Genomic DNA, 15,411 nt, shown 5'->3' on the forward strand with positions numbered 1-15,411 from the left:
GAATATATGCCTAAGCGCATTGAAGCTGTTCTGGCTGCTCGTGCTGGCCCAACGCCTAGAGCTGGGACGATAAACCGAAAATTAGCCACATTGACCATACTAGTGTTGCACGGTATACTGAAACTTTGTGAGAAACGGGTTCGGTACTAGAATTTTTGCTACTTTTGTTACTTCTGTCAAATGTGTCTCACGTTGTGTGCTGATTTGAGAGAGGATCAAGTCTGTCTATCACCGTGCCTGCTCCATGCCTGCTCCACTTACTCATTGCTAGCTGTAGCCTGTCCTGAGGAATGACTGCACTCCCTTGGAGTCTGGGCTGTATCGTCACTTATGTTGCATAGAAGTTAACACACTTGAATAATGCTACAGGGCATGTACATTTTTTGAAACTTAATTACTGTTCGCACAACAATGACCATTAGCATTACAGGCCAGAACACACCGGTAGCTTCAAGCTTTGTAGGTCAACTTTCCTTGCTAGCTTACAGCTGAAGCTAACATCAATTCACTACCATAGTACAAAACAGTGATAATGCAAAATATTGCTGATTTCAAAGTTGATTGTCACCAAAAACATTATACAATTTTCTTCATCTCCCCTGCCTCACATCTCTCAATATCATCTTCTGTGCATGAGAATAACGTATAGAAACAGTGCGCACTTTCATAAAAGAAAGGGTTGATTCTTCTATTGAAAAGCTGTTGATCAGTACAATAAAATAAGTCCCAAATGGAAGGGAACAGACTGTTTTTCCTCTGTAGCCCCATGAAATTAAGCAAAACAAGCTCAATAACTCAATGCATGCACTCCTATTGAATATGCATTCACCTGTATTGTGAATAAGCCTAGGCTACATCTTGATTTACCTAGTTCATTAATAGACTCGAGATTTACTATTCAAATAAATGATTACCCTTATGTTATGTAGTAAAAAAAAAAATGTCAAATTGATTGTATGATTGTATAATTGATTCATTAATAAAAAAAATAACATTTCAAATGTAATAATGAACTCAAAATATCTGTCTGGATCAAGTGCCATTCTCTGACTTTGGCTAATACGCCTTCTTTTTTTGCCGTGGTATCGTTTTGGTAACGAGTATCGTGATGGTATAGAGCAGAGTTGTGGACTCGAGTCACATGACATGGACTCGAGGCTGACTCGAGTCACAAACTTGATGACTTGAGACTCGACTTGACAGAAAATAATACAACTTGAGACTTGACTTGGAGCTTTAAGACTTGGGACTCGACATTGACTTGAGACTGATGACTTGATCTTATCTGGCCAGGTTTGGTAATGTTTTGTTACTCATTTTGTAGCACAGAGTCTACGTGGATTACTCTACACACAGCCAGAGACAGTAGCCGCACCATCGCTCTTACAAAAAGCCTGCAACAGATTGGGACTCTGACTGGACCAGCAAACTGTCAATCAATACAGGTCTGGTGGCAAGCTAGCGAACAGATTGCTGATTTGCTGTACAGCTATAGGATTGGGTTCAGCGCAAAAGTCAAATTATAGGAAGAGAGGATTGCCATAATAAACAAATATGCAGTATCAACATTTTTGGGCTGATCAAGAATATTAACTGTTTACATTGCAAGCCCATCAGCAATTGGTCAATAATTACTAGCATAGGCCTACTGGTATTTTAGGAAGTAACAATTGCTTGAAATTGATCATTTACTTATGAAGCTTGCATTTGGAATTTGGTTAAAATTAATTCTTATTGTGGCAAAGACGCACCATAGTTCAGAGTTCCGTACGTCTGTGTCCTCTGGCTGTGCGAAATAGAATCACACGTGCCTCAGTGTGCACAGAGATATGCTACGTGGCCTGTAATCCACGCTTTGGAGTCCGAATGTTGAATAAGAGAAACTTATTGTTCTATGTATGCATTGTGTTGAAATATCATTAATAATCATTAAGTCTGATTAAGACAAATGCACCAATGCAACAATGTGTGGAAATGGCCTTTTACGTTGTAGAACCAGTTTATTGGTTGTAATTGCCAATTGGGTAATTGTATGGGTCCTGGGGGCCAAGTGCTTATATAATGTAGGCCTACCGTTTGAGCTCCTGTTAGACAGATTCCATTTGGTTTTTCAAGGGGAGGATGTACAGTCTTGCCCTCTACCTGTGTCCGTTCAAATAGGACAGGTTAATCCTATTGCCGGTGTATATTTGTTAAATCTACATGTATATTTTGTATGATATGGCACTTTCACCTTTAGATCACCAAGACTTGTAAATAAATGTACACTCTGAGCATGTCAACCTGCCTGCCTTCTGCTGATTTCATGCTCTTATGACTGCTACCAGGACCCTATTTTATAATTACCTTACATGGGCTAATCAAAATGTGTTGTACAAAAAATTATGAAAAGGGCTGTCTGATAGCCTCAATAAATAGACAAAGATTTGTAGTTGAACAAGTCGTTGTATGTATAGATTTTTTTTAACTTGATTTAAGACTTGACTTGAAAACTTGTGACTCGACTTGCTCTTAGAATGCACTTGGACTTAACTCGAGTCTTGACCCGTTCTACTTAGGACTAGACTTGAGTCTTGCTTGTGACTAGAATAATAGTGACTTGGTCCCACCTCTGGTATAGAGTATTGTGATACTAAACCTGGTATCGAAGTCAAAATTCTGGTATTGTGACAACACTAGACCATACCGATCACTTATCGCTGGTATTTTGCTGCTATGTGACCCGTTTCAGGAAAATAGGCATATGTCACAGGTCACTACTTCACACAAGAGCCATTTGAATGTAATATTTTGTTTTATCAAAATTTGCTTTTTGGCAGAAATGCCTTCTGGAACATGTGAACTTTCATGTGCCTTAATAACTAACTTCTATGCCGTCTGTCAGAGATGTTCACAAGTCTTTGAGGTAGAGTCCAAGTCAAGTCTCAAGTCTTTTAGGGCCAAGTCTAAGTCAAGTCTCAAGTCCCTTTTGGAAATTGCTTTCTGCCTGCTGTGGGTTAGGTCTATAAACCTTGTAAATGATTTGAAGAGACTCTCTTGTTCATTAGTCCAAATTGTATGAAAGAAAGCACATCAGGCGCTATTTAAATCAAAACAGTTTACATTAATAAAAGTAATTGTAACGGATATGAAAAAAAGCAAACATAACATTTTAAAGTGCATGGGTATTTTGTGGCAGACATGGTCTATATTTCACTTCATTCTGTCACACAAACAGAAAATCTGTAGGTGAGGGAGGATAAATGACAAGTATGAATGTAAACCAAATGTAAACCAAACTGTTCAATAACTGCACTACTAAAGTGTCCTATATATCAAAAGTAATTACCTTTATTCCTAAAATATACTTACTAACCATGACATTTAACAGAAATAAAATTTCCTGTAACAAGTAGCAAATTAAATCCTGTGCCCTAAGACGGAGAACATTTCTGTTGCAGACAGTTTACATTTCAGAAAGATCAAGTTTGTCAGCGTTCTTGCACTGAGCCTGGCACGATGAGGGTGCATGATGAAGGCCTCCATGACTAAACACTCTCTCCACTGGGGCACTGGTGGCAGGCACAGCCAACACTTGAAATCAATACGTTCTTGTCTGCATATTTTTTTGCAGAAAGAAGACATCCAGCCCTCTGGATTAAACGACTTTGTGTTACAATGCCGCCTGTTCAAATGAAATCAAATTGTATTAGTCACATTCACCTTACAGTGAAATGCTTACTTACGAGCTCAAAACCAACAATGCAGTTTAAAATATGGATAAGAATAAGAGATAAAAGTAACAAGTAATTAAAGAGCAGCAGTAAAATAACAATAGCGAGACTATATACAGGGGGGTACCGATACAGAGTCAATGTGCTGGGACACCGGTTAGTTGAGGTAGTATGTACATGTAGGTAGAGTTATTAAAGTGACTATGCATAGATGACAACAGAGAGTAGCAGTGTTCAGAAGCCTCTTGGACCTAGACTTGGCGCTCCGGTACCGCTTGCCGTGCGGTAGCAGAGAGAACAGTGTATGACTAGGGTGGCTGGAGTTTTTGACAATTTTTAGGGCCTCCTTCCACGGCCTGGTATAGAGGTCCTGGATGGCAGGGCCATTCGCACTACCCTCTGTAGTGCCTTGCGGTCGGAGGCTGAGCAGTTGCCATACCAGGCAGTGATGCAACCAGTCAGGATGCTCTCGATGGTGCAGCTGTAGAACCTTTTGAGGATCTGAGGACCCATGCCAAATCTTTTTCAGTCTCCTGAGGGGAATAGGTTTTGTCGTGCCCTCTTCATGACTGTCTTGGTCTGCTTGGACAATGTTAGTTTGTTGGTGATGTGGACACCAAGGAACGTGAAGCGCTCAACCTGCTCCATTGCAGCCCTGTCGATGAGAATGGGGGCGTGCTCGGTCCTCTTTTTCCTGTAGTCCACAATCATCTCCTTTGTCTTGATCACGTTGAGGGAGAGGTTGTTGTCCTGGCACCACACGGCCAGGTCGCTGACCTCCTCCCTATAGGCTGTCTCGTTGTTGTTGGTGATCAGGCCTGCCACTGTTGTGTCATCAGCAAATGTAATGATGGTGTTGGAGTCGTGCCTGGCCGTGCAGTCATGAGTGAATAGGGAATACAGGAAGGGACTGAGCACGCACCCCTGAGGGGCCCCTGTGTTGAGGATCAGCGTGGCGGATGTGTTGTTACTTACCCTTACCACCTGGGGGCGGCCCGTCAGGAAGTCCAGGATCCAGTTGCAGAGGGAGGTGTTTAGTCCCAGGGTCCTTAGCTTATTGATGAGCTTTGAGGGCACTATGGTGTTGAACGTTGCGCTACAGTCAATGAATAGCATTCTCACATAGGTGTTCCTTTTGTCCAGGTGGGAAAGGGCAGTGTGGAGTGCAATAGAGATTGCATCATCTGTGGATCTGTTGGGGCGGTATGCACATTGGAGTGGGTCTAGGGTTTCTGGGATGATGGTGTTGATGTGAGCCATGACCAGCCTTTCAAAGCACTTCAGACGTGTTCCATGTTATCTGACAGAATGTACAACAAAAACTTATCCCAGTACTGACTTCACGAGTCTCTCATCTAGAATCCAAGTCAAGTCTCAAGGCAACTGATCACGAGTCAAGTCATTTTGCGACTTAAGTGCAACTCGAGACCGAGTCTCAGACTCAAGTTTCCATCTCTGCCATCTGTAAATACAAATAAAATTGTTAAATTACGAGCCTAGTTGGTTTAGCCACATAAAAAGCCAGACATTTTCCTGCTAGCCATGATTGGCCGAGATAATGAGTGGGCTGGACATGCCGAGAAATTAGTTCAGGTTGGTCTGCCATATAGCTCGCTTCTGTCTATTTGAGCTGGTTAGTATGTGTAGGTAATCCTGTCTAACGTAGCTTTAAAAATATATATATATTGCTTAGTAGAACTGCATAAGTGAGGTTACAAGTTCATCAACTTTCAAAGCAGAATTACTTTCCAATTGTTCCTCAAATGCAGTGTATAATATACTATTTTGTAGCTCTGTGTCTCTGCTTTATCCAATGTAAAAAACACATAAGACCGAATCAAGGCCGTCGGTCACATATCGTTCATTACAATAAGTAGCCATTTACTAGAGGAATGTGAAGTTGGAAATTAAATATGTTTGCTAAAATGGGTCACTGTTAATGGGACAATTGATGGCTACAACAATCAAACTAGTACTAGTAGTTTAAAGGATCATATATTTTTTTTATTGCACATTAATTATCTTTCTATTTATCGTTATCACATTCATTTAGGCAATTTATTGCAATATGGATTTTTGTCCATATCGTCCCAACTCTACCAATGCCCTATTAAGACACTTTATGTTGGTGTTTGCTTTATTTTGGCAGTCACCAGTACATCCTTTCCTCTGACTTCATGGATCTGTAACGATTGAACAAGTTAAAGCCAGTCAAATGATGAGAATTAACTTATTGCTTACACCTTTCAAGTCTTACAGATCATTACAGAAGAGACAAGCGGAAAGGAAGTCTACTAAAACCAATGTCTCCAGTGGAGCCAAGTACACTAGCCATGCAAATATTACAATATTACAATAAGGGAACTAAGTCCTGTTAACTTAGAAAGAGGGAGTGGGGGAGATGTGTGAGGTGAGGAAGGGGTGGGATTCCACCAAGGGATTCTGATAGATTAGGGGTTTATGAGGGAGTTGGGGTACGCAGGCCAGAAAAGGTTAATTCATATATCTAAGCCAAGGTAGTGGTTGGTGGCTGTTAGGGCTGCCATGAAACAATATTGTATAAATATTTTTTGACCCTTGGTAAGTAGTCCCATCAAAGTCTGATGCTTGGGCCTTTTGCCACCTGAGTCTGATACATCTAGGTTAATCACCAACAACCTTCCCTCCACACTACTTCAGGGCTATGATGATATCATGATTTAGTCAAACCCTTCAATCTAGACAGACCATGGAGAAACTGAGACTCTGGCCCTGTGGGGAAGGCTTTCTTTGTGACTCACTACAATTTGCAGCCAGGAAGGCAGGGAGTGTTTGCTGAAGTGGGGGAGACGGAAGAGTCATCAAGGTTAATGCTGGTTAGTGGTTTCCCAGGTCACCAGGGAATAAACCATAAAAGCTCAAACTGATAGTGATAACAAAACCTTGCACAGTCGCACCATCCAAATGACATGCGTTTGAAAGCCTTGTGTTTTGTAGGCCTAGCAAGGCAAACTGAAACATGCCAATCAGTCATGGAAGCAGCACATGACAGGAGAAAGTAAAGAGTGTCTTTAGTGTTGTTGACATGAGTGCAGTTGTTCCTGTTACGGTTCATGAGTGTTGGGTTACAGTAAATGTTTGTCTGTTTCTGTTTTCTGCAAGCTCAGGCATCATCCATTATCAGCCAGCCACAAACAAACAGGATGAATAGGTCCAGGTCTAATAACCCACCTTGCTCTTTACAGTCTGCTTAGGTTTGTAAAGTTGAACCAAACAGGCATTACTGGCACCTTTAAAAGAACAACAGACCAGATGCTAGTATCAACCATCCATACTGGGTCTGAAAACCTGTTGAGTTTCTGGTTTCTCTTTATTGGCCTAGTTGGAAGAGGTTATCAGATAGCGTTTTCACCTGAAATGTCAGGTTGGGGAAAACCAGCCTCCCTTTTGGACCCTTCCCTTACGTATAACTCTCGTAAGAGCCCTTTGATGGGACTTCATCAGACTGATGTGGCGTTTTAACCTGAAATGTTAGTTTAATTTCCTACCAGCCTCATCATTGGACATTTCCAGTGACAGTCAAATGGACATCAAATGTGTGAGTCAATGATATACATCTTGACCACAAGCTTCCCAAAGCCTGATGAAACCAGCAGTATCAATACAGTGGTGTTACCTTACTGTATCAGATGTCTATATGTGACTCACCACCTGGATTCGGTCTTATGTAGCAACATTTACATTTCTGTTTTTTACATTGGATAAAAGTAGAGACTCAGAGCTACAAAATAGTATATAATCTACTGCATTTGAGGAACAATGGGAAAGTAACTTTGCTTTGAAAGTTGATAAACTTGTCAACTCACTTTTGAGAAAATTGCATTTTAGTGTTTCGGTGAGAGAGCTCTTCTTTGTCTACACCCATTCAGCATCGTTCACACCCTCTTAAGCTTTAGCCCCACCCATCTCGTTGAGTTCAGAGCGCACACTTGATGCTCTGGCCGATAATTTGTTTACCTCTGGATAACATGAAAACAGCCTACCCGGCTCTGCTGGCAACAATTTCATTATGCTTTTTTGCTGCCGTTTACTGACACCGGCCATATTCAACGGGTGTTGTAGCTAGCTACCTAGGTAAACAAGGAACGTAGCTAGGTAAACAACATGTAAGATCACACACACATCACGTCACGTTAGCTAACGAGCCAGCCACCTAACGTTAGCTAGGGAGCCAGCCAGCTAACACTAGCTAACAATACACTTTAGCTTGAAATGAAACCACTTTGTAAAAATTAGAAACGTGTAATATCTGAAAATGTAGCTAGCTAGACTATCTTACCCGTATACATCATCATGCATGATGGACGCGTCTCCCTGTCATGAATCTATGCCACAAATGCTTTTAGTTTTAAGACGTAATCCGGAAACAGGTGTTTTCGCCATCTCTTTAGCTATCGTACTCTAATTCCACTGATTTCAAGACTCGATCCTCCAGAAAGTGGAGAGCAAACATTATGCAGCTACATTTAAAAAAAATCAGCGTTCGACAGAATTACCAACACAGACTGACCAGCTAAAATAGACAAAAGCCTTCTATATGGCAGACCAATCCGAACTCATCTCTCGGCATGTCCAGCCCACTCATTATCTCAGCCAATCATGACTAGGTGGAAGGTTGCTATCTTTTTATGTGGCTTAACCAACAAGGCTCGTAATTTAACAATTTTATTCGTATTTACAGATGGCATACAAGTTTAAGGCACATGAAAGTTAACATGTTCAAGAAGGCATTTCTGCCACACAAAAAAAAACGCATTTCGATAAAAATTGTTTTTCCATTCAACCTGCTCTCCTGTGAAGTCGTGACTTGTGACCTATGCCTAGTTTCCTGAATCGGGTCACATATTCAGACTGGGGCCCACCATGCTGCTCACTCAGGGGAAGCTCCAGGAAAGACAGACAGCCAGTCAACACAGAGCAGTACAGTGAACATACATGTAATAGACACCATGATTCTCACAGCCACCACGTCAGATCTATAAAGGGAAGATCACTGTCTTATTATTGACTCTGTGGGTTCCCCTGCCACTGAATGAATGCTATGTAACCAAAGAAAAACAGAACACCTTGGTGTATGCTTACCTGAGCTAGCCTTTATGTGAGTGTGTACTTGTGCTGAATTAGTTGCAAAGAATTAGACCCAACATGTTTAGATATGGCTATAAATGTACAACAAAATAATAACAAACAGTAATAACAGGTGCATTATTAATGTGAGAAGAGAAAGAAAGAGAAAGGGGGATACCTAGTCAGTTGTACAACTGAATGCCTTCAACTGAACTGTCTTCCACATTTAACCCAACCCCTCTGAATCAGAGAGGTGCAGGGGACTGCCATAATCAACATCTTTAGCACCCGGGGAACAGTGGGTTAACTGCCTTGCTCAGGGGAAGAATGACCGTTTTTTACCTTGCCAGGTCTGGGATTTGATCCAGCAACCTTTCGGTTACTGGCCCAATGCTCTAACCACTAGGCTACCTGCCGCCCCTTGTGTTTGTCTTCCTCTGCTAGATAATCAATGGAAATACAGACTAATGGTCTACTCTTCATCAATAATACAGTGGGCCAGTGAATCTCCCTCATCATTCAAGGTCCGTCTCTACATACTAACCATAACAGACACACCATGGGCTGCAGACGCCACTGTACTTGCTATTCTATTTGTTGCAGTACAACACTGGGTAACTGTATACACCTCACTCAGACCACAATGTAGATACAAGGCAGCTATTGAGCCAATCCATAAAGCTCACATAATGAAGACATCCTTGTAATGGATAGCATACACATAATAGTATGTACTGTAGTGCCAGAGAGTGTATACACACAAAAACACATATTTATCCACAAAAACGACACACTCGATTGATCTCCTTTACTAAAATATCCTCACAGCAGTCCTGTTGCATATAGTGATGATGACAGAATGAAATACAATAACTTGGTGTTAATGCAGTGTCTGATGCAGTTCCTCAACATGATTCAGGGCTTGCTAGGGCTGGCTCTAGAGCCAAATAGACATGGCTACACATCAGCAGAATGATTGTAAAAAGCTCTTGAGGACCCGTTGTCTCCTGGGGCCTTACAGACTTCATGCAGACTGACTAAATGAGAGGAGAGACTAGGCTGATTGTGTGGGCACTAGGCAGCTCACGGACAATGGTGTGGCTAGGAGACAGAGATCAATTTCAACCAATTTCCCCTCCTTTCTCTCTGAGGGGTGGCAGTGGCCCTCCAGCAATCGGCAGTGAAGCTTGAGGAACAAACCTCTGTGGGAGAGATAAGACAAGAGTGCTGACATTTGTCACACAGGGAAGTATGGTATATATCACCATCGGTTTAGAATGAGGCAGCAGCAATCATATCAAAAGAAGATGGGATACATTTGAACAATGGCATTCTGAATTTGAATCTGAACATCAGGGGTGGACACAGAAAACATTGTATTTTCTGTTCTCACTAATCTAAATAGATTTTTTGGGGGTCTCCAAAAAACAGGTTTATTTGTCTGGTGTTTTGAGATGGATAGTGAGAGTATTGGGAGAGGGTACAGCCTGTGATAGGAATTCAGAGTACTCCTGGACCCTATTTGTCTGGTATTAATGTTTCACCAATCACAGTCTAAAAAAACATGGCTGGCATTACTACTGGAAAGAAATCAAGACAATTTATCTGGTCACAGCCAGGGCATTTAAAATATTCTGTAATTAATTAGATTTAGAGCCAAGGCATTTAATGGATAATGATGTCATCAATCAAATAGGGGAGCCATTGCATCATCTAAAAGGATGATGTCATTGATCACATAGACAGGCATTTACATTAAAGGGTGATGTCATGCCTGAGAAAGAGCCTGAAATGGGTCCAGAATCTCTTAACCTAAAGAGCCTTCATTCAACAAGAAAGTGCCATATATCACATTGAGGGATGATAACATGGTCTGGTCACGGATTTCACACTAGAAGTCTAATGTGAATGCTGTGAGTGTATTACTTAAACAGAGAATGTGGTAGGCAGACTATACAGACTATCTACTGACAACTGCCGGATGCCATGAGGGTGTTGGTGGTAGGCTGATGACAACACCTACCCACTAACACTACCCCCCAAGTGTCTCCGTCCTCGGAGCTCGCCCCTACTAGTCTCATCAGTCACCATAGGGATGTGTGATCGGCCGGCCCGGTGCCTCCCAGTGTAACGTATCACAGTACGCGCCACGACTTGTCTTAACGCCATGTGTCACAGGTCTGCAAACATGGGACGGTCTTAATCTACTAATACATACATGTCAAGGTGTATCAGGCTCAGAATGTCAAGGAGACTGAGAAATGTTGGCTTAAATTCACCATGTCACACAACATGATTGAGACAGAAAAAAAAAATGATATTCAAACTTAATAGCAATACTTGAATAACACACATAATGTGATTTCAAATTTGGATCAGATCCATATGCAGGTGTTTAATAAAAAAAAGCTAACAGATTGAAGTGGAAGTCAGACAAAGGATGCTTGCAAAATACTTGGCATTAGTCAAACTACATTAATGGGGATTCTGGGAAAGGTTTGCATTTCAAGTAACCACACTTGCCAATTTAAAGGGCCAAAATCTTATTCCCTAATAAATTATTGCCATCTCACTAGGCTCGTCTGTGAGATGAGACTGCCATCTCACAAGTCTGAAAATTCCATATACTGTATTATTGCAAACAAGGAGCTGTTAATGATGTTGTGTAATGGTCATATATCATGTGAAGTGAAATATACTTTATTTTGAAGTTGTCTATGGCTATGGGCTGATTGGGTTCCCCTATTATCTGGCAGGAATCTGTTCTAAGATCACTTCTACACACAATTTAAACAATGAGTGCTTTGTGTACCTTCATGGAAACCTCACAAGCTGCCCTCCACCTTACCTAACCTCGACCTTCTACCATCTCAAAAAGATAATCTATACAAAACCTAAAATGATCTGTCTTTTTAAGTAACAATCCACTAAGCACACATTGGGTGAATCAACGTTGTTTCCGTCATTTCAATGAAATTACGTTGAACCAACGTGGAATAGACGTTGAATGGACGTCTGTCCAGTGGGAATTGACCAGATTAAAATCTGACATTCACACCTTGAAAAAAATAAACACTACACAGCCACACCTGTTGACTTTCTGTTCTTGTGGTTTTTCTCCACATCATATTGGAATAACTGGCAACATTATACAACTATGATAACTAAACTACAGGTCATACTAAACTAAACTAGAACTAAACAGGATGAGGTAATGTTACGGGATGTTGCTACTGTCTAAAAGTAACTGTTACCAAAACTGCTGTAAACATCTGAAATCAGCAGCTGTCACAGTCAAGAACAGGCATGCCCACTACCCAACACCAATGCGCAATAGCTATCCCAACATAAATGTAAGATACTACTAATACAATGTTGCATGACAAAAGACAAATAGAATAGACAATAGAAACCTCATACATGTCATTGTTGGAAATTAAGGACGGCATCTTTCATTTAAACCATGTAAAGAGCGGAAAAGTTCCACCCCTCCTGCAGTTCGTCCACCGAAATCGAATCCTAATGCGCTTCGTTGAGCCAGTGGTAAATGTATCAACAAATAATTAAATCTTACCCTTATATTGCAGTGAGCTACCACTTGTAATTTTCACAGTTCCACTTATGGATTCGCCAGGGCTGTAGACCACTTTGTTGTTGGTAAAAGTAATATCGAATTCCTGAAGCTTGCCCATGACTTCGCTACCCTCCGCGTCTCACAACAAAAAACGGATTATGGTGCGCGAGGGATAGGTCTACCGCCGCCTATGGAAACTGGAACCGAGCTGTCTCGAAGATGGTGGATAAATAAAGATGTCCTGCTAAGGCCGTTTACCATTGGAAAAAATTGTTAGTTTCGGTCTGTTTTAGGGGGTGGCTCTCCCGATAGGCACCAATGCGATAGCAGCTGAGTCTAGTCTGCTAGTTCATTGACTGTAATGTAACCAGAAAAACGAGGGAGTGGGATGTCTCGCTTCCTCTTCCGTCTCTTGCTCTCTAATCTCACCTGCAGCTTGCACTCCACCGAGTTTTCAAGAGCAGTGACGTCAATACGCAAATATGTATTATATTCAAGTGCATTTTGTTATACTTGTTGTTAATAATTACAAATATATATTTATAAAAATATATATAAGGTTGGTAGCCTACTCTTTCATAACTAGCCACATAATGTAAATATTATGTTATTCAAGCATTTGTGTTTAGGTCATCTTGGCATATTCACAGTACACCTCCCAGTGGAGATACTATAATAACACTGTAATAACCACAGTACACATTACACTACTCAACATTGGTCTCTGAAATTTTCTATATTTCTTAAACATGCTATTTTGCAGACATTGAGCCATTGATTGAGTTGGACCACACATTCACTGAATTACAGGAAGGATGTATCAAACACTGTATGGTGGGTTACCCCTCTCTTCACCCATCTCCACCTCCATCCCCACCTCACTAGAAAATGTTAGACAGCAGGGAACTCCAAATCTCCAGATTGAGATTAGCTACATGCTGCTGACATCAGCAATTTGTCTCACTCAGAAAGGATGGCTGATCAGAGCAGGGGTAGGCAACCCTGTTCCTGGAGTGACTTAGATATTGCAGGATTTTGTCCCAACTATGCACCACGTCAAACCAACTGAGCTAATGGATTAGTTCAGTGATTGATAAAATTCAACACACCTGGTTTTCCAGATTGTTTAAAACTTCTTACGGCTGAGATCCCGTTAACGGGATCGATATGACAACAGCCAGTGAAAGTCCAGGGCACCAAATTCAAAACAAGAGAAATCTCAGAATTAAAATTCCTCAGACATACAAGTATTTTACACCATTTTAAAGATAAACTTGTTGTTAATCCCACCACAGTGTCCGATTTCAAAAAGACTTTACGACGAAAGCACACCAAACGATTATGTTAGGTCTGCACCTAGTCACAGAAAAATCCAGCCATTTTTCCAGCCAAAGAGAGGAGTCACAAAAAGCAGAAATAGAGATAAAATGAATCACTAACCTTTGATGATCTTCATCAGATGACACTCATAGGACTTCATGTTACACAATACATGTATGTTTTTTTTCGATAAAGTTCATATTTATATCCAAAAATCTTAGTTTACATTGGCGCGTTATGTTCAGTAATGTTTTGCCTCCAAAACATCTGGTGATTTTGCAGAGAGCCACATCAATTTACAGAAATACTCATAATAAACACTGGTAAAAGATACAAGTATTATACATGGAACTTTAGATAAACTTCTCCTCAATGCAACCACTGTGTCAGATTTCAAAATAACTTTACGGAAAAAGCACACGATGCTATAATCTGAGTACAGCGTTCAGAGCCCAAATAAACCATACAGATATCCGCCATGTTTTGGAGTCAACAGAAGTCAGAAATAGCATTATAAATATTCACTTACCTTTGATAATCTTCATCAGAATGCACTCCCAGGAATCCCAGTTCCACAATAAATGTTTGTTTTGTTCGATATAGTCCATCATTTATGTCCAAATACCTCCATTTTGTTGGCGCGTTCAGTCCAGTAATCCAAATTCATGACGCGCAGGTCAGAGGAAAAGTAAAAAAAATCCATTACAGTTCGTAGAAACATGTCAAACGATGTATAGAATCAATCTTTAGGATGTTTTTAACATAAATCTTCAATAATGTTTCAACCGGAGAATTCCATTATATTCAGAAATGCAATGGAAAGCAGGTCGCTCTCACGTGAGCGCGCATGTTCAGCTCATGCCAGACACCTGACTCAAAGAGCTCTCCTTCCCTCATTCTTCACAGTAGAATCATCAAACAAGGTCTAAAGACTGTTGACATCTAGTGGAAGCCATAGGAAGTGCAATATGACCAATATCCCACTGTATATTGGATAGGCAAACCTACAAACCTCAGATTTCCCACTTCCCAGTTGGATTTTTTCTCAGGTTTTTGCCTGGCATATGAGTTCTGTTGTACTCACAGACATCATTCAAACAGGTTTAGAAACGTCAGAGTGTTTTCTATCAAAATCTACTAATAGTATGCATATCTTAGCCTCTGAGCCTGTGTAGCAGGCAGTTTACTCTGGGCACCTTTTCATCCAAGCTACTCAATACTGTCACCCAGCCATAAGAAGTTAAATCAAAAACATGAAGTGACTGCGCCACTCCAGGACCATGGTTGCCTACCCCTGGAGCAAAGGAATGTGATAGTTTATAGCTCTCAGAGAAAAGAATGAAAGTGTCCTGGAGAGAATGAGCTCCCAAGCTGAAGTGGTAATGGGACTTCTGTTCCCAAATGAGGAGCTAGTTGTTCCCTGTTTAAGCTGAGTAAGTAATTAATCTACACTTATTGATTTATTAGTGCATGTAGTAAGGTGCTATATTAAAGTGCAAGCTTGTGAAACATACAGTTATTGCATTTACACACACAAGTGCATGTACACACTCGTGTACACAAGCTTGTGTGTGTGTGTGTGTGTGTCAGAGAGAGAGAGAGAGAGAGAGAGAGAGAGAGAGAGAGAGAGAGAGAGAGAGAGAGAGAGAGAGAGAGAGAGAGAGAGAGAGAGAGAGAGAGAGAGAGAGAGAGAGAGAG

At 41.0% G+C, this 15,411-nt stretch overlaps 1 protein-coding gene across 1 annotated transcript in view; it reads right to left on the bottom strand.

The window, feature by feature from the left end:
• Positions 1-12,795, bottom strand: part of LOC139552344 (arrestin domain-containing protein 1-like) — a 53,389-nt gene extending 40,594 nt beyond the window's left edge. The window contains exon 1 of the mRNA XM_071363988.1: positions 12,394-12,795. Coding sequence (XP_071220089.1) covers positions 12,394-12,511 — 118 coding nt within the window. The 5' untranslated portion in view covers positions 12,512-12,795. The remainder of the gene's footprint in view (positions 1-12,393) is intronic.
• Between the last annotated feature and the right edge of the window lie 2,616 nt (positions 12,796-15,411).

Source organism: Salvelinus alpinus, chromosome 24 (assembly GCF_045679555.1).
Source record: "Salvelinus alpinus chromosome 24, SLU_Salpinus.1, whole genome shotgun sequence".
NCBI classification, from domain to species: domain Eukaryota; kingdom Metazoa; phylum Chordata; class Actinopteri; order Salmoniformes; family Salmonidae; genus Salvelinus; species Salvelinus alpinus.